The sequence below is a fragment of the Castor canadensis genome, chromosome 12 (genome assembly GCF_047511655.1).
Source record: "Castor canadensis chromosome 12, mCasCan1.hap1v2, whole genome shotgun sequence".
Taxonomy (NCBI): domain Eukaryota; kingdom Metazoa; phylum Chordata; class Mammalia; order Rodentia; family Castoridae; genus Castor; species Castor canadensis.
This window is the reverse complement of record NC_133397.1, coordinates 85093201-85115460: the sequence shown is the minus strand read 5'-3', so window position 1 is coordinate 85115460 and position 22260 is coordinate 85093201. Positions and strand designations below refer to the sequence as shown.

Sequence of the window (22260 nt, the reverse complement as noted above, 5' to 3'; positions counted from 1 at the left end):
TTCTTTCTCCTTTCCAGAACTTTCTCATTGCATGTAGCCTAGAAGCCTCACATATGTGACCCAGCTCACTCTGCTCTGTGGGCCATGAACATAGTATCAATGTGATCTACAATGTACTGTCACCAGTAATAAGCTACGTGTTTCTAAGAGCTGCCTCAGGGCAGCTAGACACATATGAAACCCCCTACTAAAAGGGCAGCCCTGTCCAGGTGCCAGTGGCTCACACCTGTAATCCTAGCTACTTGGGAAGCTAAGATTGGGAGGATCTCAGTTTGAGGCCAGCCCAGGAAAATGGTTCATGAGACTCCCATCTCCAAAAGAACCAAAGCAAAATGGACTGGAGGTGTGGCTCAAGTGGTACAACACCTGCTTTGCAAGCGTGAAGCCCTGAGTTCAAACCCGAGCCCCTCAAAACAAAAACAAAAACTTAAACTAAAGAAAGCAGCCCTGACTGCTGTGTGGCTGTGTAGCCACCCACAAGTCCTGAGCCTCAAGGCAGGGATCACCCATTGTCTCAGAACACCTTCCTGAACGCTAAGATCAAGGCCCTTAAAGCGCAGCCTGTTGTGCGTGAGAAAAGGCAGGCAAAACAAAAGTGGATGCGCTGAGAGCTTGCGCTGAGCTCAGCCTTGTGGACATGTTCTCTTAGGAGCTGTGGTGTTCACTGCCAGGGAGTGAAAAGTTGTTTGACTCAGTGCCTTCATGTTCCATCTCCTGGTGGATGTGGTAAGGATTGTGTGCAGTCTTAGAAACTTTTCACACTTCTAGAAGGATCCAGGCCAGGCTTCTTCTTCCCTTCTAGGAAATGTGCTTTGCCTAGTTCAAGAATGTCTCTCCCATTTCCTATTTTTTTTTGGGGGGGGGTCGAACAGTGTTCTTCATCTTTTACTTGGGGAATAAGTGTAAAGAACAATACCCTATCCCTGAAGAATTTTTCACTCTGGCCAAATCCTTTTCTCCCAACATCTCTGAAAATTTGGGAATTGAGTACCACATTGCTACTCTGTGACTTTTAATTGCTCTCCCAGAGCAGGTAGCTACTGGGTCAGAGGTAAAATTGGATCGAGGAGCTAAGGTAACCTATCACAATCATGCAACATGATGGTAGGAGAGCCACGAAGTATTGGCATGGGAAATATGTGACACTGAAATGGGGAACTCAGATTTTCAGATAAATCACCAATTCAGGAATGAGAGCTGCTAGTATTTCCTGTTTATTTATCTGTTTTTAGGCTAATTATTTGCTTCTTCTCAAATTTAGAAGATGTTTGCCTAGTACCATTTTAGGTATCCAGAAACAATCCACCAAATAGATGCCTCCAGTACAACATGAGGGCTCATTAGATTAATTAATTGGTAGTGGTCCATAAACACTTTGAAGCCCTTCTATTAAAGGAGCCACCTAAATCCAAAATACCATTATAATCAGGTCTGATGAGGTCAGTGGTTTAAAGAGAGGGCTTTAAACCATATATAAAGCTCTTCAACCAATTGTTGGTACAGGACAAAGATAAGAAGAGGCAGGTGAGTCTACGTGCTCATGTTTAAAAGCTTCCTTCATGGTGGTGGAGCCACACTGGAGTCTGCTCAGTTGAAGCCGGAGGCATGGTGATCGAATGACTAATGGATTCTCCAATTGATAAACCTTGGTTATAAGACGAAGGTCATTACACTCTAAAATCTTGACCTACAAAACACCTTCTCAAAGAGAGAGGGAGATTTTCTCAGGAAGGCAGCAAACAAGGTAAGTGCTGGCTTTCTGGTATCTTTTAAAACTTATAAACTGTCTTTTGAATGAAATCAAGAAAAGAGACTTTTAAGGAAGAAATAGAGTACAACAAAGCTCTTGTAAGTGTGTGTGTGGTAGCATACGTAAAATGTGCTTGGGCTCATGTCAATATGAAATTTGATTGAAATGAGGAAAGTGAGTGATCCAATAAGCCATATGCCGAGACTGTGAGAATGCTATCTCGGAACCGGAAAATGGGTCTATAATTGGTAATGACTCTAAACTATTTTTTTTAAATCAAAGGAACTTCCCTTTAAGAAACCTTCAAGTTTTAAAATTAATCTGCTTCTATTTCAAACCAGAACACATCTCATAGGATAAGATTTGCCACCATGCTATCCTCTGTCGTGTTTTTGGGACTTATTGCCCTCATCGGTAAGTCATTGATTGACATTTATCATGGTTCTCAGGGTGCCTATGAAACATTCAGCATAGTCATGAATCAGAAAGAGCAATGGAAGAATGGGGTCACCTGACCTGCTCAGTCATTAACCAACTGCTATTACTATAATTAAGAATGTATGCTGTTTGCCAAGCAGATGAAGGAGCTATCAGTGAGGATTTAACGTAATTAAATAGTAATTGGTCTACTTACTTACTGTCTGACAATGCACCTAGTAGGTTTGATTTCTTATCAAAGAGATGATGGAGGCAAGACATATAAACAGAAAATTATCAACACCAGGCAGTAGGCAGTCAGTGAGTTAAATGAATCTCCTAGGGCTGGGGGCAGGGGAGGCTGAAATGGTAGAAAGCCTGACTAGTAAGTGTGAGGCCCAGAGTTCAAACCCCAGGACCATAAAAAAAAAAAGAGTTAAGTGAGTATACAGAGAAAAAACCCCCTCTGTTCCAGAAGGAAGTTAGGAAGAAGAGCTCAGGGCTAGTGGAATGGCTCAAGTGGTAGGAAGAAGAGCTCACATTTAGCTAGGGAGTTCAGACCTGAAAAGCTTTGGAGGAGGACATGAAGTTGAAGGATGCTTGGTGATTTAACACAAGAAGGAAATACAAGAAGGAAAGAGCCTGCTGGTAGGGAGGAATAACTCAGTCAAGGCACAGAGACAGATGCTTTGGATATAATAAGCAGGTAGTGTGCCCAGAACAGAAGAGGGGATTCCTAAGAGGATGATTGGTGATTGGTAAGGGACCTTGAATTAGGAGAGAAGGAAACTTTAGCCTAAGAAAATAAAGAGCCATAGTTAGCAATATTCAAGTTGTCTTTATTTGTAAAGTGGTGATTGAGATGAAAGGATTTCTGAGGGTTGATGGAGTGGCTTAAGTGGTAGAACACCTGTATAGCACAAAGGCCTGAGTTCAAACCCCAGTACCACCAATTAAAAAAAAAGGACTTCTAAAATATTTAATTCTAAATTTGAAAATGCGAACTTGCCTAAAAGCAATAATTTGTAGTTACTTATGGGCAAAAGCAGGGTAGCATAATTTTAAATTTTTACTTGTTTTTAATTGCCAGGTGGAAGCAGAGTTATATAGACAGTGGATTAATCATGAGCTATCATACTGTGTACAACTGAAGGGTGACTATAATTTTAAAAAGGGCCCATGGGGCTGGATGTGGTGGCTCACATCTGTAATCCCAGCTAGCTGGGAGGTAGGGGTTAGAGGATTGTGGTCTGAGGCAGGCCTGGGCAAAAGTGTAAGCTCTTTACCTGACAAGCAAACTGGGTGGAGAGGGGGAGTAGTTCAAGTAGTAGAGTGCTTTTAAGATCCTGAGTTTAATCTCTAGTACTGACAAAAAAAAAAAAAAGACTTGGGTGTTCATGATAGGTTTATGGTCATATTTCAGCTCCCCTAAAGCAGTGGTTCTCAAACTTCATTCAAAATTCAACTGAGAAGGCTAATTAAAAGTGTGATTCTTTGGCCCGATGTCGTCAGCTTCTGATAGCTTCTGATAGCTGACAACATTAGGCCAAAGAATCACACTTTTAACTAGCCTTCTCTGTAGGTCTCTCTCTGATTCTGTAGGTCTGGTATGAAGAGCCCTGGGCTAAATGTTTTTAATAAGCATTCCAGGTCACTCTGATGTCTGTGGGTTGTGGGTCACACAGTGAGGATGGCAAAGGCTGCCTCCCCAATAAAATGGTGGTGAACTATAAATATAAACATAAAAATGTAAGATAAAGGAGGATAAATGAGGTTAAGCCTCATTCTTTGTGTTGTCTTTTTAATATAGGTAGACAAAAAGGATCTCTGATAAACTAACATGTTTGGGTTTTTTTGATGTGGAGACAGAACCCAGGGCCTTGTGCAAGCCCAGCACACCTTCTGCCACTGAGCTACGCCTCCAGGCCCCCTGATAAAGTAATGTTAAAGAAAACTTTTAGCCATAGAAATTTTCAGACACACAAAATAGATTTGTATAGTAAGCCTTCATATACCTATAACCACCACCGTTAAGAATTTTTAACATTTGCTACTTTTATTTTATCTGTCCCTCATTCCTACCTTGTTTTTTTTTTTTTGATGTATGTGTGTGTGTCTTTAGTTGGAATATTTTAGAGCAAATGTACACTGTCAAAACACTTCACCTGTAAAATTGTACATGTTTCTAACATGTAAGGACCACCTCTGGCACAAGAAAATGCTCCTTGCTTATCTTACGCATTTCCTGTCCCAGACCAGGAATCAGTCATTTTCCCAGGAGAACTGGTTCTGCTTAGCAGGAAATGATATGTAGAGATCACAGTTTAGGTTCCTAGGATGCTCCACTGCTGTGGGGTTGTCATTCCTTCCAGGTCTTTTCAGAGTCAAGAACTAGAAAATGCATATCTTCTTTAAAATGGAAAAATAATTATGCATTTGCAAAAATATTTCATATTCACATTTAAGAATGTAAGGATTTTATCTGGGTTTTATATCTATACCTATTATCTTTCACAAAAAATCTTGGCTCTAGTAACATTATTACTTTTTTGTGTATTTAAATGTCAAAATAACTGTAACATTATTATCAACCAACAGTGAGTCTTTGAATATAGTTCATGATTTTCTTATGATTCTTTGTATTCATGTGATTGTAGTCCATTAGTGGTATATACTTACACTGACATGTTGTGAAATCATATGAAATAACTCTCTGATCTAATTATGCTTTCAGTTTGATGTAGAGTTGGGTCTATTATTTTTCTTCTTTGTGATTCCTTTTTTCCTATTCAATTTAATTTTTAAAATTATAGCAACATTTATACAGTTCCAAAGTAAAAACTGTGAAAAGGTACATTTAGAGAATTCTTGTCTCTATTCCTGTCCCTTTTACTCTCTTACCTTACCCCATGACCAACAATTCTTAGTAGCTTTTGGTTCGTCTTTGTATTGTTTCTTTGAAAATATAAGCAAATTACATAGGCATGCGCAATCATATTTCTATCTTTTCTCACACGAAGAGTATGATTCAATTAAGACTATTCTGTGCCTAGAGATAAATTTATGGTAATATATACAGATCTTTCTCTTTCCATTTAATACCTGCACAGTATGCCACAATGTAGTCATAGCATTACTTATTCAGTCAGTCCCTACATTAGTGACAGTTACATTGGTTCCTGTCTTTTGCTATTACACAGTACTGAAAAGGAACAGTCTATGGCAAAACCCCACTCTACAGCAACATATGATTTGGTTGAGTGTCCCCTAAAGGTGTTAAATGCTTGGTCCCCTGGGTGGCATATTGGGAGATACTGTGGACCTTTAGGAGGTGAGGCCTTATGAGAGGTCATTAGGTCATTGAGGACATGTCCCTTAAGTGAATTGTGGGACGCCAGCCTCTCAATCTTTCTCTGCTTCCTGGATCATGATGAAGTGGTTCACTCACTATGTACACCCACCAACACATGCCCACTAGGTCCTCCAAAGATCAGGGACACCTGATCTTGGATCAGAGGCTCCATAACTGTGAGCCAAAATAAGCCTCTCTTTATTAGCCTCTGTCAGGTATTTCATCATAGTAATAGAAAGCTGACGAATATGCTGCCAGCTTCCTCAAAGCCTCACCCACACAGTGTGTCAGACTTTTGGCTTATTGCCAATAAAAGATTGAAAAATGCTGTCTTTGTATAGTCTTTTTTTTTTTTTTCAGCACTGGGGTATGAACTCAGGGCCTCATTCTTGCTAGGCAGGCTCTCTATGACTTGAGCCATGCCTTCAGCCCTGGGATAGTAAGCACACTATATAAATTTGGCAGTACTGGAGTTTCACCTCAGGGTTTGCACTTGCTAAGCAGGTGCTCTACCACTCGAGCCACAGATACAGCCTACGTGGAAAATCCATTTCTTAGAGTGTATAATGGCTTTGCTGGTTTCTGCTACTTTTATTATCTGGATAATCTTTCTCACTATCCCAATTTATGTGATAGTTTCATCATCTAACTTTTTGGTTCATTCACAATTCCTTTTTTTGCCTGTTTGTGAATAAGAGAAAGTTATGCCTGCATTTTTATTTGCTTTAAAGAGTTTTACTTCTTAAAAAATTACATGCTTTAAAAAAGTTAAGTTTTAAGACTTTTTGTTTTCCTTATAAAACAAATATTAGAAAGAAGAGTTCCATTTGTTGTAAACCTTATTTTAAGAGAGTGTGTAGGCTCTTATATTATTATATTGATTAGAACTATACATATGGTAGGTGGAGCAAATCCATCTCTATTAAAAAAATCATTGTTTACATAACCATGTGTGGTGGGGGTACATCTGTAATCCCAGCTACTTAGAGGCAGAGACAGGAGAATCATGTTTCAAGGCCAGCCCAGGCAAAAGTTAGTGAAACCCTATCTCAAAAACAAGCTGGGCATTGTGTCGTGCCTCTGGTCCCAAATACTCTGAAGGCAGAGTAGATAATTAGAGGCCAGCCCAGGCACAGTCAGCATGAGACCCTATCTCAAAGACAAACTAAAAGCAAAAGGACTAGGGGCATGGCTCAAGTGGTAGAGAGCTTGCTTAGAAAATGTAAGACCCTAGGTTCAAACCCTAGTACCACACACACATGAAAAAATTGTTTACATTTTTGAGACAATAGCTTTTTTACATCAAATATTTTAACAAAGCCACTTTCTTATAAATGTTTATAATCTTAAGGTACAAATCAGCACTCATTAAAACTATAAGAATAAACTTGTCAACATTAGAGAAAATAATATGTTTCCTTTAGCAAATAGACCTGAACAGAACTATTCAGGTCAAAATGAAACAGTAAAAGTTAAGAATAGATTTAACTTTAGTAGTCATGGTAATTAAATTTTTTACTTCTGATTTTATTAAATAGACTTAGAAACAACTTCACATTAGCATGACATAGGATATGCTTAACTAATTATGGTTCCTTTCCTTCTTATAGTTCTTAACAAAGGCACATTGTGCAGCTACAAGTTTACCTCTATAGGAGCATTTGTATTAGAAATGTTTTAAAATTTTTCTTGAGGTTTTTGCTTAAATAGCTTGTGGTGGGCTGTAGATGTAGCTCAGTGGCAGAGCATGAACTTATATATGGGAAGCCTTGGGCCCAATTCCCATCACTGAAAGAAAACACAAATCTTGTGGCAATTTTAATTCTCATCAAGACTTTAGTGTACTTGAGACCAGTACAGATTGATTTTCATAAGACTTTGCATGGTGTTTTAGAGTTAAATGCTGTATTAAAAACAAAACAAAGTGGAAAAAAAAAAAACCCCAAGAGGTTGAATAGAGTAGGAAGGGGCCATTTCTACTTTATCTGATGAACCATGAATGTTATTTAAAAAAAAAAGATACTTAAGGAGGACTAATCTATGGCCTTCACCTTTGGTTTTGGGGGGTGTGTGTGTGTTTTCCTCATAGCAGCTCAAGCAATATTTTCTCACAGATTTCATTAAGTTATCATTCTCCCTCCCAGGCACTTCCAGGGGCTTATACTCTTTCACTTACTCCATGAACCCGCGCCTGCATCCTCGCCTGTACCACGGCTGCTATGGGGACATCATGACCATGGAGACCTCTGGGGTCCCCTGTGAGATAAACAACTTGATTAGCTGTGGTAAGTGAAAATAGAGCAGATATTTCCATCATTTTTAGAATCTTGCTTAGGAAGTAACTTAATTTGGAAAAGGTGTCATCATTACTGTAACAATCATATCAAAATTAAATGTTAAAAATAAAGTCCTGCCCAATATAACAAACCATTTCTTTTCATTCCCTCACCCCCATTCTTTCCAGACTTTGTCCAGATGTGCTTATTTCTACATATTGAAACTATTCTCTAAATAAAATGGTAGATTCTGGCTTTGTTTTTGTTTGTTGTTATGCTTAATTCATGCTAGAGCACAGCATTTTAAGCAAGATCTTTGTACTTCCTCTCCTTTAAAATCTTGTTCCAAAGTCTTCTTTATGACATTATCCAGGTATTAGAGGGTCAGCGCTAGAAGGAGCCACAAGGTCACATGGAACCCTGCACCCTCAATTCACAGATCAGAGCACTGAGGTTCAGCAGGGAGGAGCAACTTCCCCTAGCACAGAGCTAGGGGTGGCACATCCAGGCTAAAACTCAGATTGACTGACTCCTAGTCCTCTCAATGCACCAGCAAGGCAGAAAGGAGAAGCAGAGCAACAGTGGCACCTGTTGAGGTTTGTGGACCTGACAGTCAGAGATCAAAAGGATGTCTTAGAATAGTTGTCCCAAGCTGTAGGCAGTGGTCAAGGACTGTGGCTAATTTAGTGAACTTTGAGAAAGGGTCTTCTTCTGGAATAAACAGTTTCTTTTCTATTGGCAGGGATCCATGGTTCTGAAATGTTTGCTGAGATGGATTTGAAGGCCATAAAGCCTTATCAGGTCCTGATCAAAGAAGTGGGGCAGAGATACTGCATCGACCCTGCTATCATTGCAGCCATCATCTCCAGAGAAAGCCATGGTGGAACTGTCTTACAAAATGGCTGGGACCACAGGGGACTTAAATTTGGCTTGATGCAGGTACATAGCTGGAGACATTTCCACTAGCCCCACTTCTCCTTCCTTGCAGAAGGATGAAGACACCCTAGTGTCTTCCTTGCAGACACCCTAGTGTCTGGCTATAGGGACTTCAGCATAATTTATTCTATGATTTCCATAACACATTTTTGGTATTTCACTCAAGGCTTATCAGTTATTGCACATTTCTAAAAAGTGTTATATGTATAATAATTATAATTCTGCACTAAGTAATATGCAATGTACTTCAACTGGGAAAATTTTATAAAGGGCACTATTATTACAGATGTTCTCTTGGGGTTCCTGAAGTAGAAAATTTCATCCATGTGAATTGAAACAAACACTATAATTAAGTCCTACTTGAACCAACTTGTTCCTTTGGGTTAACTCGAAGGGGATAAAAATTATCTGGGTACTTGCTGTAAGGTTGAATTTTATGTATTTGTTTATTTTTTGCTTTTTAAAAAGATCTTTATTGTATCTATAGTTGTATGCTCTCTTTTTTTTTTTTATTTTTATTTTATTCATGTGTGCATACAATGTTTGGGTCATTTCTCCCCCCTTCCCCCACCCCCTCCCTCTCCCTCCTTACCCCCTCCCTACCCAGCAAAAACTATTTTGCCCTTCTCTCTAATTTTGTTGAAGAGAGAGTATAAGTAATAAAAGGAAGGAACAAGGGTTTTTGCTAGTTGAGATAAGGATAGCTATACAGGGAGTTGACTCACATTGATTTCCTGTGCGTGTGTTACCTTCTAGGTTAATTCTTCTTGATCTAACCTATTCTCTAGTTCCTGGTCCCCTTCTTCTATTGGCCTCAGTTGCTTTAAAGTGTCTGCTTTAGTTTCTCTGCATTGAGGACAACAAATGGTATCTAGCTTTTTAGGTGTCTTACCTATCCTCACCCCTCCCTGTGTGCTCTCGCTTTACTCATGTGCTCAAAGTCCAATCCCCTTGTTGTGTTTGCCCTTGATCTAATGTCTACATATGAGGGAGAACATACGATTTTTTGGTCTTTTGGGCCAGGCTAACCTCACTCAGAATGATGTTCTCCAATTCCATCCATTTACCAGCAAATGATAACATTTCGTTCTTCTTCATGGCTGCATAAAATTCCATTGTGTATAGATACCACATTTTCTTAATCCATTCGTCAGTGGTGGGGCATCTTGGCTGTTTCCATAACTTGGCTATTGTGAATAGTGCTGCAATAAACATGGTGTGCAGGTGCCTCTGGAGTAACCTGTGTCACAGTCTTTTGGGTATATCCCCAAGAGTGGTATTGCTGGATCAAATGGTAGATCAATGTTTAGCTTTTTAAGTAGCCTCCAAATTTTTTTCCAGAGTGGTTGTACTAGTTTACATTCCCACCAGCAGGGTAAGAGGGTTCCTTTTTCCCCGCATCCTCGCCAACACCTGTTGGTGGTGGTGTTGCTAATCATGGCTATTCTAACAGGGGTAAGGTGGAATCTTAGTGTGATTTCAATTTTCATTTCTTTAAGGTTGTATTTTTAAATCACCTGATGAAACCAGACTTCTAGACTTCTCAGTTAGAAACAAAAGTTTGGTTTTCTCTTTTTTTTTTGAGACAGGGTCTCACTATGTAGCCCAGGCTGGACTTGAACTTGTGATCCTCTTGCCTCAGCCTCCCAAGTGCTAGGATTATAGGTGTGTGCCCCTGTACCCCACTAGAAATAAATTTTTATTTGAATTGGCTTAGATAGCTATTTTTTATTAAAATGTCAAGACCTTGAGTGGAATTTATTTTCCAACGACTTTTCCCCTCCTCTTTATCTTCTTTTTGTATATTTCAAGTCTTAGCTAAAGCCATGCATTTCCACTTCTCCCAGACCTTACTTTATTTCTTTGACTCTTTTCTCTATGAAAGACAGGCCAGTAGAATTGACTTTGGCAGGGATAAATGAAAGAAGTCCAGGCCCAGTGTCTCTGAAATTGAACACAAGAGGAGAAGTTATGAACAACAGAAAAATGTGTTACCTTGTCGAGATACTAACATTATTGTCTGAATTTTCTAGCTCGATATACAAGTTCACCATCCTATTGGTTCCTGGGACAGCAAAGAACACCTTTTACAGGCTGTTGGGATTCTTGCAGACAGAATTAAGGCAGTCCAGAGAAAATTCCCCACATGGAGTGTGTCTCAACACCTCAGAGGTAGGCATACTTTCAGTGTTTTGTTTAAATGGCAGTGAATGAGACAATATATTAAATATGGAATGTGTCTTGAGGCCCCCCGGGGGCATTCCTATTGGGTCAGCTGTGGAGTGAGAGGAGTTACGTAAAGTTGCAGTAGCATTCTCTGAATCATGGTGTTACTTCAATTTTTACCAACTTCCTTTACTCTCCTGCAAGATATTGGGAGTCTTAGTGCATCTCTGATCAGTCGTTAAGCCACTGAGTGGTGTCTTGGGAGCTGATGCAGTAGTTTAAATGAATCTGTTTACCATCTCATAGTTTTTTTCCTGATACAAAAAGCTATTAACCATTTTCAAAATTGTTTGAATAAATTTTTGTCTCTGAGCATTCTCATGACTTCAGGTACCCTAAGAGGTCCAAGTGGAAATCTTGGTTTGGCTGATCATAGCCCCTCAAGTTCAATGTCTCACAGACAGAACAAACTTTCTAGCCTCCCACTATAAATTTGCTATTTTGTTTGTATTTTCTGTGTCTTTGGAGGCATCATAATGTAGACAGGCATCCTAGCCAGAAAATTAGATTTTTTTCCCTTAGGCTCATTGGCTTCTCCTTTCTTCACTTCCAACCACATCAACTCCTAAGGTACCTGCTGTAGACCCATAGTATGTATTTACTTTACTTCCTTCCATATATTAACAGTCTAAACTCAGAATAAATAGTTGTCTATTTTAAGGTCTTTGAATGCAGCATCAGGACAGGGTCATCTCTTGACAGCACTATTACGCTAATAGATAAGTAACTACTGGGAAGATAAAATTTAGGGTACAATAGCAAGTGCATGTATACAAACTGTGTGAGAAAATGGATACTATAATCATGGGTACCCTGCATTCAGTGTGGCACCTCTTATGACACATAGTAGGTGCTTCAAACATTTACTGGCTGAATGAATGAGTGAATTATTGAATAAATGAGAGAATATCACAATCTCAGACTGGAGATTTACTAGGTATCTAGTTCCTCCAGGCCTGGACTACATAAAAAGCAAAACAGAGAGAGAAGATAGATGAAAGGAGAGGAGGGAAGAAGGGAAAGGAGAATTTGGCGCTGCCTGCTTCGGAAGATTTGCCTACAGGGTGGATGTCCTGGGAATGCTCTTATTGTACTTCTGCCGACAATTAATATTGGAGTCTAAACCCTTGTATTTCATTTCAGGTGGTCTTTCTGCCTTTAAGTCAGGAATTGAAACCATTGTCACACCCGTGGACATAGATGCTGACTTGGCTAATGATATTATTGCCCGAGCTAAATTCTATAAAAAACATGGCTTCTAGGCAAAGCACTGTGGATGGGCCACATTGGCAGGGTACTCAGATGCCCCTTCTTTGAGAGTTTGATATGAATAAGTTACACTCAACACTGGCAAAGACATGATTGAACAAGAAACAAAATCCATTTCCCAATCATTTTCACAAAAGTAAGCACTAAAAAAAAAAAAAAATGAAAAGAAGAAAAGAGAGGCTGGAGATGTAGCTCAGTGGGAGAACACTTGCCTCACATATGCAAGGCCCCAATTTTGGTTCCCAGAACTGAGAGAGAGAGAGAAAGAAAATTCACGCAGTTCATAATATGGTTCCCATGAAATGTGCAGAGGCATGCGTATAACTGCCATAATTGCCTTGTGGTCAATGTGAATATCATGGCAAGTGACGTCTATACATTCCAGCAAGGCCTCATTTTATCCTACGATTTCAACACCCATTTATACCCTATCTATCAGAATTACTTATAGGAAGTTAAATGAGCCTGGTCTGAGCCTTTGTCCTTTTCCCAGTAGCTACCCCAATCCCTAGGGCTTTGGATATGAGAATTTTCTGATTCACAAGCCAATGAAAACTTAGGAATGGAATTCTGGTTCCATAAGTAACTGAGAGCTGACCAAGATGATGCTGACCTACAAATGATGCACAGCACATCCTTCAGGCCCACACCAGCCTCCTATGTCTCCTTCTCATATTTGCTGAAGATCCATGGACTGTCTTCTTTTCTCCTATTTTCAGTAGCTGCTGCCATAAACTCCTTCTAAGGGGTTTGTTGCCCACAAAACTTGGCTGAAAATAAGCATTTTGGTTCCTGAATTAATTATGGTTCTTTGGTTACAAGCAAAAATATAACTACGTATGGAAATTTTAAGCAATAAGAAGAAATTGCCAGAAAACTACCAGAAGACTCTCAGAACCAAACAAGGACATGAAGAGAAACCAGACAACTCTGGGGTCAGGGAGCAGTAATACTTGACCACATTTTTATAGCATCCTCATGCTGATGTATTAGCACCCTTGCTGCACACACTCCCCATCTTTTCATCATTCTGCTTCACTTTCATTGTCCAAGGGGAGAGACTCTGGTTAGTTTGCCTTGGGTCAAATACACAACTACTCCTTGGATACTTTGCTCGTTGGACTTTCCCAGACTACCTAAAATGGAGAAGAGACAATTCTATAGAAGAAAATTGGGTGCTGTTTGTAGCTTTTACTTGCATAGTCAAAAGAGGACACAATAATATGCAATAATAATATGCATAATAATTGCAAAGTCCCTGCTGATATGGTTCCTGCTGAGCTTTTAGCTCTCTTTGGAGATATTCAGTGGATGTTTCTACCCATCACTTTCCTTTCTGAGAAATAATTAAAATCATATCCCACACCCTCCACCTGTGAGCCACCTTGGAGAAAATCAAGTAAACTCTTCTCTGCCCAATGACCTCTCAACCCAGCCTGAAGATCTGGCCTGGGAAGAAACAGAAATCTGTTTCACTGGGAGGAGCCAATGATCAGTTGGTGTGGCAGTCTTCAGTGTAATCATCTTTTATGATTAGTTGGAGCCCACTTGTACCACTTGTTAAATATTTTATTCTTATTCTTGCTTGTGGAAAATCCAGGATATTCTTCAGATGTCTACTTTGCTCAAGAATACTTTCTTCTGGGCTTTGTCCCTAGATGCATGCATTTCATCTGATTTATCAGTCCTTTCATTCAGTTGTCATATTGCTAGAGTAAAGTATAGCCACAAAAGATAATGTTCAGGTATTTGAAAAACAAGACTGACTTAGCCTATGACTAAGTGCTTTCTTTATGGCTGAAACCCTGAGAAATGTCCTGTGGGAAGCCCTGTACTCAAGATATCAGTTTGGTTCCCCAAAAGCAGACCCTAAGACAAGAATCTGAGTACAGAAAGTTTGCTTGGGAGGCACAGGAACACTGGGATGAAGTGGCTTAGTGATACAGGTAAGGAAAGATAGCTAACAAAACATGTTGCATCAAGTCAACTATCACAGTGAGCAATGGAGCTCACCCTTGCAGGAAAATTGTGAGGAATGGTACCAAACACACACCTCAGAATTGCTCTACCAAAGGACAGGAGCTGGAGTGTTTACACATCAATTCCTGAGAGTCATTGGTTGAGGGATCTACCTTTAGGGGTATGTATGGGAGGGGGCTGTAATTCCTTGCAACTCTGATCTGCTAGTCTGATCTGCTAGGCAATTAGACAGAACACTTTTCTGCATTTCCAAGGACAAGAGGCTGTTAGTACAGGGATGCAAATTAAGACAGCATCTGCTTTACGAGGGCTACACCTGGAGGCCAAAACATTCCTCCAACACTGGTGGATTTCTTCTATGACTTAACAACATGGCACAAATATCTGGAAATAACATACAAGCCCCATATGCCTCATGATTTCCATGCCAAACTTCTGCAAATCTATTAGAATGATTAACTAGATGTAAAAGAACCATCTCAGTCTTCATCTTCTTCCCATCTCCAGATCAAAGACTGATTCCCAGATGTTTACTGAGAATAATGTAAAAGATATTATACTCAAATGTGGCACCATTAAATATTCTTGTATCATTAGTAACCCTCGACTTTATTTTTTTTGGTCTGTGTTCCACTGAAGGAGGATGAATTTTTCCATGTCTATATCCTACTTTGTAAAATGTCAGTTCTTTTAGTTATCAAAAAACCAGGCTCTCAGGAGGCTGAAAATTGTTTTATAGTTTTAAAAGCAAAAAACAATGTAAAAATGTTTCCTTGGCTGTACTTATTCATGATTACATTTTCATCCTTTCTTTTTCTTGGTCATTAAAGCCTCACACGCCAAGAGACCTGTGACATAATAAGAACTATGTATTGGTCTCTCCAAGATTGTGCATAGGAAGCAAAGGAAAGGCGTTCCAGACTCCACACTTGTGAGTTTGAATAATGATCTCAACACTGATGTTTAGTCTTGTGAGGTATTGGTGTCTTCTGTTCTACTAGATTGGGGGAACATTTCTAAGTCAGATACAACATCCATCCCCATTATATAGTCAGATAAAGAGACTATGTCACATAGAGTCTATACAAATATACTAATTCTCCTACAAACTTTTACCATACTCCCATAAACTCATATGTTCCTAAATGGAGCCTCCATTAGGATTTTATTGATAGGTGTTTGACTTTACATAGGCATGTCTATCCTCATAAAACATTCAGTAAAGATCACACAACTTCTGTACCTAAAGCTTTTCATAATCCTATCAACCCCTACATTTCTGTGCTCTCAGGCTAACTATATAGCCCACAGGAGGGCTTCATCAATAGGTTTTGGTACCACAGTGCATAGGGATCCCATATCAAAGAGTCCTGGGAACTTCTTTGTCCCCTGGTTAATTTACTCACTTTGTGTACATAAAGCTTTGGATTTCCAGTGAGGGGTCCAGCAAAGGGACTCTAGTCCTTTCGTCTATCTCTATCTTGATTAACCTGCCTAACTACTACCCTAGTGATTGCTGGTCAGATTTCTCTTTGTGAACTTTGCCTTTTACTTTTGAAAATTTCTCCAAACTTTGGTGAACTGCTATAGTTTATATCTAAAATAGTCCTCAAAGGCCAATGTATTAAAAGTTGTCTCCAACTTAGTACTATTGGGAGGTGGTAGACTGTTTAAGAGATGGGGCCCAGTGAAAGGTCTTCTAGTCACTGGGGGCATGCCCTTGATGGGGATAGAAGGACCTCAGCCCCTTCATCTCTTGTCCACTCCTGGCTGCCATGAGCTGAGCAGCTTTGCTCCACCATACACTCTCTGCCATTTTATGCTTTCTCGTTCCAGGCCCAGAAACACAGGCCCCAAAATAACAGGCTAACCAACCATGAACAAAAACCTCCCAAACTATGAGCCAAAATGAGCCTTTTATCTCCTTGAGTTTTCTCATGGTATTGTTGTTGTTACTGTTTTTGTGGTGCTGGGCATTGAACCCAGAGCCTTGTGGATTCTAGGCAAGGATCCAGCCACTGCACTTCACCCCCAGCCCCATATTTGTCATGCTAACAGGAAGCTGACATAGAGCAGGCTTTTTGGAGGCTCTTTAATCTTGGGGTCCAGCAGGAGTCTCTATGGTCCACACACCCTTTGATATTAAAACCTTTGTTTTTAACCCCATCAATGTCTGTTTTATTCATCCCATTTCTTAACAATCATCTAAGGATTTCCACCCTGCTGGGATGAGTTCTGAGATTCTCCTTTTTTGTTTTCCTTCATTTCAGTCCAGTCATATTTGCTTTATTCATCAATTCTTAATAAATGTTTTAAAATTCCCATCCTTCTAAGACCAGTTCTTTAGCTCTCCCCTCATTCTTTCCCCATTCTTTTCTCAATTAACCAATTTTTTTTCTCAGCATTTATGACCCCCGAGGGGAAGCTGGGACAGAAAGCACGATAAATATTTCCAAAGTGCTCTTTGATTTCCCTACTTTACAAGAACATATCTGAAAAATGGGTTTAATAGTTAACCTACCTCAGGATATTGGGGAGACTAAAGGAGAGAGATAATGTGTGAGAAACCACTAAGTGATCCTGCGTGAGAGGCTTAGGCAGCCAGGAGGTCAAGCGAGTACAGGATTCCTGGGATCGAAAGGGACCACCAAAATGTAAAGGAGTCCAAAGATAAAGTGAATGCCTTTGCAGGATTCCCCATTGCCAGCTCAATGGCTTTCAGCCTATAAACAGCAGATCTGATCTGACTTAGGACTCAAGACACGCATCTGTACAGTGTGTGAAGACTAACATTATATGGGCAGACTTGTATATTAGAGTTTCTGACTACTTCACTACTGTGAGGGTAGAGTCGATTTGGAATTAAAAGATATTTTGATCAATAGTATTCACCTTGTGCTGTTGCCTGGGAATTCCCCCAGGACACCACACTGGAGCAATTGCAGGGCTTGCTTTCCTTGTTTATCTTTCCTCAAAGATCACTGTCCAGTACCTTGAAAACTGTTGTATCATGTTTTATCCAGGTTCTTGGTTGTCTCAGGTGAGAGAATGCATCTTCTCCCTGTTAGTCCACCATGGTGAAAGGGACTAACTAGTTCTGTACTATGCAGGGAATACCTTGGTGTTCCTCAGACCTCTAGGGTCTACAGGCTTCACTGATGTGCCAGGTCCCTGAAGTCTTTGTAGGGCTTATCTATACCCTTCAGGTGTGCATGTGTCTTATCAATAATCCAGTGTGCTTTCTTTTTCCTCTCTTTTTACATAGGGCTGCTGATATATTTAGAAAAGACCATGTAGATGTTCTGCAGAATATCCAGACAATACCCTTTGGACTCTTGGGTTAGAGACTAGAAAAGCTAATGTAGTCATAGGGAACTATTATTTATTTCTATTGATTCTAAGTGAATGCAGACTATTCCTGACATTGGAGGAATAAGAAATTTTCTAGATCAATTGCTGCATATCAAGTATCGAAGGCTGTTTTAGTAACAGGAGCTGTGATAATGGCTACCACGTTAGGTAGATAGCAGTCTATGATCTCCTATCCTGCACTAGTCAAGGACTGCTCTGTGGTTGCCAGGTTTGTGTGCAGTAGGTTCACAGGAACCTTAGGGGAAGGATTAAGAGTTGCTTGGGGCTGCTCTGAGCAAGGCACTGTCAAGGTGGTTGAACATGAAAGAACAGGTTTCCAGACAGCAGCTAGGATGAGAGGTAAGTGTAAGAGGATTTAGAATGATGCACATGGGTTTTCCATACAATTCTTAAAACATCTAAAGAGGATGCCAGTGATAGCTAACATACACTGCTCACAAACTTGTTTTGTATAGATCCCTACAACAGTTTTATTTAGGTTTAAATTAAGTCATTGGAATTTTATAATTATGAGAATATGCACATAAGTGAGGATCTTCAAGCTTCTCTATTAAATCAGATCAAATTGGCTGGAATTCCAAAGGCCTTGCTTTCCAGCATGTTCTGCTTGAGTTCAGCTCCCCAGGCAAGTAGGGACATGTCATAACAATCTTTCCTGTCCCTGTTTTAAGAAGTGTTAGATGTTTCTTGCTAGGTATTTTATACATTGCCCCATCTCTCCTATCTAGAACATCTCAGGTACTACTTCTGGTAATGGCTTCTATCAAGGCAAGTCTCTTTCAACGATATAAATTCTGAACAAAATATAAAAAGCAACTACCTGAAAACCCTGGTGGGGAAACAAATGTAGACAATATTTGGGTGCATTAAAATTCTTGGGAAAAGGTTAAGACATTCCATGAGTTTCCCATATTTTTTTTTACTGCTCTTGACGTTGAGAGCTGGCCTCAGTTAGGGTCATGTGGAGCAGGAGCTTGAAGAACTAGGGGACACATTTCATTTTCCATCTGAAAAGTGATGGAGAAAGTACAGATAGGAAAGAGCCAGAGACCCTCAAAGTCTCTCCCAAACTGTTATTTGAGTTCTGAAATGAGCATACACAGGCAGACTCCAAGTAGTAGAGCTAAGAATAAAAAGGGAATTCAGTTGCTGGCCACCATAGCGGATCCAAAGTTTAAAGCTTGGGGTTCACCCAGACTGTTTGCTAAAACAAATCACAGGCTTAAGGATATAGTGCTTGGATAACTTTGTCTCCTGAGTTTGAAAACTTCAAAGGTCACCAGTCAGAGGTCAAACAAAGCAATCCTTAGAGACACAAAGTCGAGACTGAGAAACAAGTCTTTAAGAGGTTTTGAAATGATGTGAAGCAAAGGAACACCAATCTGAAGAACCTTCTCAACCACACAGCTCCAGAGATAAGCTCCAGGATGGACTTGCCAGTCTTGGCTGGTAGACTGTAAGGAGATCCCTGTGATCCCTGCTTCCTGGTAGTCACACTATGTAATTCCTCTCTTCCTTGGAAACGGGCAGGGCCTGTGGTTTACTTCTAGCCAATGGAATGCAACAAAGGTGATGGGATATATGAAATTGCATTTACGTGATTAACTTACAGTGCTCATCCTGATAGTCTCTTCCCAATGCTGGCTTTCAAGAAGCAACTTTTCATCAATCTTAAAGCTAGAAGGAAATGAATTCTTCCAACAACCTCAGAGCTTGGAAGGAAATCATTGCCCTGTTAAGGCTCTGAAGAAAACCTATCCTTGGCAGAAAACTTTTTTTTTTTTTTTTTGCAGCCTGTGAGAATCTAAACAGATTATTACTTACCTAAGCTCTGACCACACTTCTGATCTACAGAAAATGAGGTAATTTAAAGTGTGGGTTGCTTTTAGCAGCTTTGTTTATGGTTAATTTGTTATGCAGTAACAGAAAACTGATTTAATGATCTATACCCATATTCTCTCTGAGGACTTTTTCTTCTAGACAATTTTACTTTTAAATACTCAACATTTAGAACCTTTCCTTCAGCTGTGGCCTACTGAGGTTAAAATTATTTACTGACATTTTTCTCTTTGGGCAAAAATTAACCAATGTAATTTTCCCTGGTCTATATTACACTCACATTATCAACAGTAAGACACAGCACTAAATTAGAAAGGACTGCTTTTATTTACATAGACGTATTCAGTTCTGCTGCAGGAAAGGAAATGTTTATATGGGACCATAGAGGTCTCTCTCCAACTAGACTGAGCACTTAATAGTGTCTTTTGGGTTTCTTTCTCCTTAATACTTGAAAAGCATTTAGTACTTAATTAAAGCTGTAATTGCCTTTAAGCTTATTAATTAATGAGATCTGGTTTCATTCCATGGCCATATTTAAAGTGACCCTTCTGCCCTTAATGCAGTGCTCAAAAACATTAATACCTATGTCAGGACATTGGGACATCAAGCATGCCTGAGCTGAACTGGTCAGTAGAATGCAAAGATACTTCATCATCTTCCATGAATTGACACAGGCTTTTCTAGTGCTGAAACACCCCTAAAATTCTTAATTCTCCCTCCCCACCAGATATCTGAAAAACAAGGAAACAAAATAATTCTTCCTAAAAGATTTCTTCCTCCTTTTCCTTCTTTTAAATAGCAACCTCAACTGTTGACACAGATTCTGTAAGAATTCAAAAGAACATCCATTTTGAAGCTGAAAAGAGTGGCAGTTTGTTGTAGAGTAATTCCTAAAGCACTTTAACTTCATACTCTTCTTCCACAAGGAAGGAATTTATAGAGCTGAATGTTTTGTTCAGGCAGAATGCAATAATAAAGTTCAGGCTGTGTGATATAGAATTATAAAGTAAGTAGTATTTTTGGCATTAAGTTTAGGGATAAAACATATCCACGTCTACATACCTATTTACAGATACAAGGCACAAAACAGCACTCAACAGCATCCCACGTTTCACACCTTTGGTTGATCTCTGCTCTCCTGAACAGACTGTCAACTTGGTCCCAAGGTTAAGGACCAAATTTTGGCCAGCTTTGGATTTCTTCATCACACAGTACAGTGTTCACTCAAAGAGCCTGCTATGCTGTACACACAGTTTGTTCCTCAAACATTCATATGCTGAAAGACTGGACCAGACTCTAATGGTATTGAGAAGTGGTAGGATCTTTGAGGTGTGCCTAATGGATAGTGATTACACCATACTCAGAAAGGACTAATGCCCATCTTGTGAAAGCAGGTTATCATAAAGCATGCTTGGCTTCCCCAGCTAGGTCTATTGCTTCCTCTTTCACCAGATGATCTCGTCTACCACTCACCACTCTTGCATGAGCTCCGGCCATGTGATGCTATCTGCCATATTATGACATTGACAGGAGCCCCTCACCAGATGTGGCTGCCTGAGCTCAAACTTTTCAGTGTCCAAAATTGTGAGCCAAAATGAACCTCTTTTTCTTATAAAGTACTCAGTCTCAGGTATTTTGTTAGAACAACACAAAATGGACCAAGATAGAGCCATTCACAGAATTTGCAGAATTCAATTAAATGAGAAAACAATTTCTACAAAAAGTTAATGACAATTGGTTTAAGGTGTCAGTAGACCTAAATCTAGATGTTCAAACAATGTCATTCTTACCCATTTTGGAGTAAAACTTTTTTATGGTTTATTCATTTATTCAAATGTGCATATGCTGTTTGAGCCATCTCTCCCCCCTGCTCTTCCCTCCCCTCCAAACTCCTCGCTTCCAGGCAGAACCTGTTCTGCCCTCTTCTCCAATTTTGTGGAAGAGAAGACATAAGCAATAGTAAGAAAGCATTTTTGCTAGTTTAAGATAAGGATAGCTACACAGATTCCTAGCATTGCTTCCTTGCACATGTGTATTACAACCTGAGTTGGTTCATCCCTACCAGACCTCTTCACTACTTCCTGGTCACCTTCCCATAGTGACCTCTGTCAGTTTAAGATTACTATATTAGCTCCTCTAAAGTAGGCACAAATACTTTCAAGTTTTGAGTTTCCCACCTTTCCCTATTCCTCCTGTATGTGTTCTCCCCTTAGCATGTGACCCATGTCCATTAATATTACTGCATTTGTTTTAGGTCTAAAGTCCACATATGAGGTCCTTGGTCCATTTTGAGTTGATACTAGTACAGTGTGATAGACATGGATCTAGTTTCAGTTTTCTGCAGGCAGATAACCACTTTTCCCAGCAACATTTGTTGAAGAGGCTGTCTGTTTTCCATCGTATGTTTTTGGTGCCTTTGTAAAAAATAAGTTTGGGCATAGCTGTGTGGATTCACATCCAGGTCCTCTGTTCTGTTCCACTGATCTTCCTATCTGTTTTTGTGCCAGTACCATGCTGTTTTTATTGCTATGGCTTTGTAATATAGTTTGAAGTTGGGTATTGTGATACTTCCAGCATTGCTCTTTTTGCTGAGTATTGCCATGGCTATTCGCAGTCTCTTGTGTTTCCAAATGAAATTTAGAGTAGATTTTTCAATCTCTGTGATGAATGTCATTGGGATTTTAATGGGAATTTCATTGAACATGTAGGTTACTTTTGGTAGTATAGCCATTTTTACTATGTTGATTCTACCAATCCATGAGCACGGGAGATCTTTCCACCTTCTATAGTCTTCCTCAATCTCTTCAGAGGTTTGTAGTTCTCCTTGTAGAGATTATTCACAT

The 22260-nt window shown here is 39.7% G+C and overlaps 1 protein-coding gene across 1 annotated transcript; it reads left to right on the top strand.

The window, feature by feature from the left end:
- The first annotated feature begins 1507 nt into the window (after window positions 1–1507).
- Lyg2 (lysozyme g2) lies at window positions 1508–15029 on the top strand. The gene is made up of 6 exons (XM_020152133.2): window positions 1508–1744; window positions 2092–2164; window positions 7664–7804; window positions 8538–8734; window positions 10765–10903; window positions 12101–15029. The coding sequence occupies exons 2-6, from the start codon at window positions 2122–2124 to the stop codon at window positions 12217–12219; spliced, it is 639 nt and encodes a 212-aa protein (XP_020007722.1). The 5' UTR covers window positions 1508–1744; window positions 2092–2121; the 3' UTR covers window positions 12220–15029.
- The last annotated feature ends 7231 nt before the right edge of the window (window positions 15030–22260 follow it).

Excerpts from the sequence above, each read along its gene's own strand:
- Lyg2 (XM_020152133.2), top strand. The coding sequence starts at position 2,122 with ATGCTATCCTCTGTCGTGTTTTTGGGACTTATTGCCCTCATCG. Across the intron at positions 2,165-7,663 it reads GGGACTTATTGCCCTCATCG|GCACTTCCAGGGGCTTATAC; the intron begins GTAAGTCATTGA and ends TCTCCCTCCCAG. Across the intron at positions 10,904-12,100 it reads TGTGTCTCAACACCTCAGAG|GTGGTCTTTCTGCCTTTAAG; the intron begins GTAGGCATACTT and ends ATTTCATTTCAG.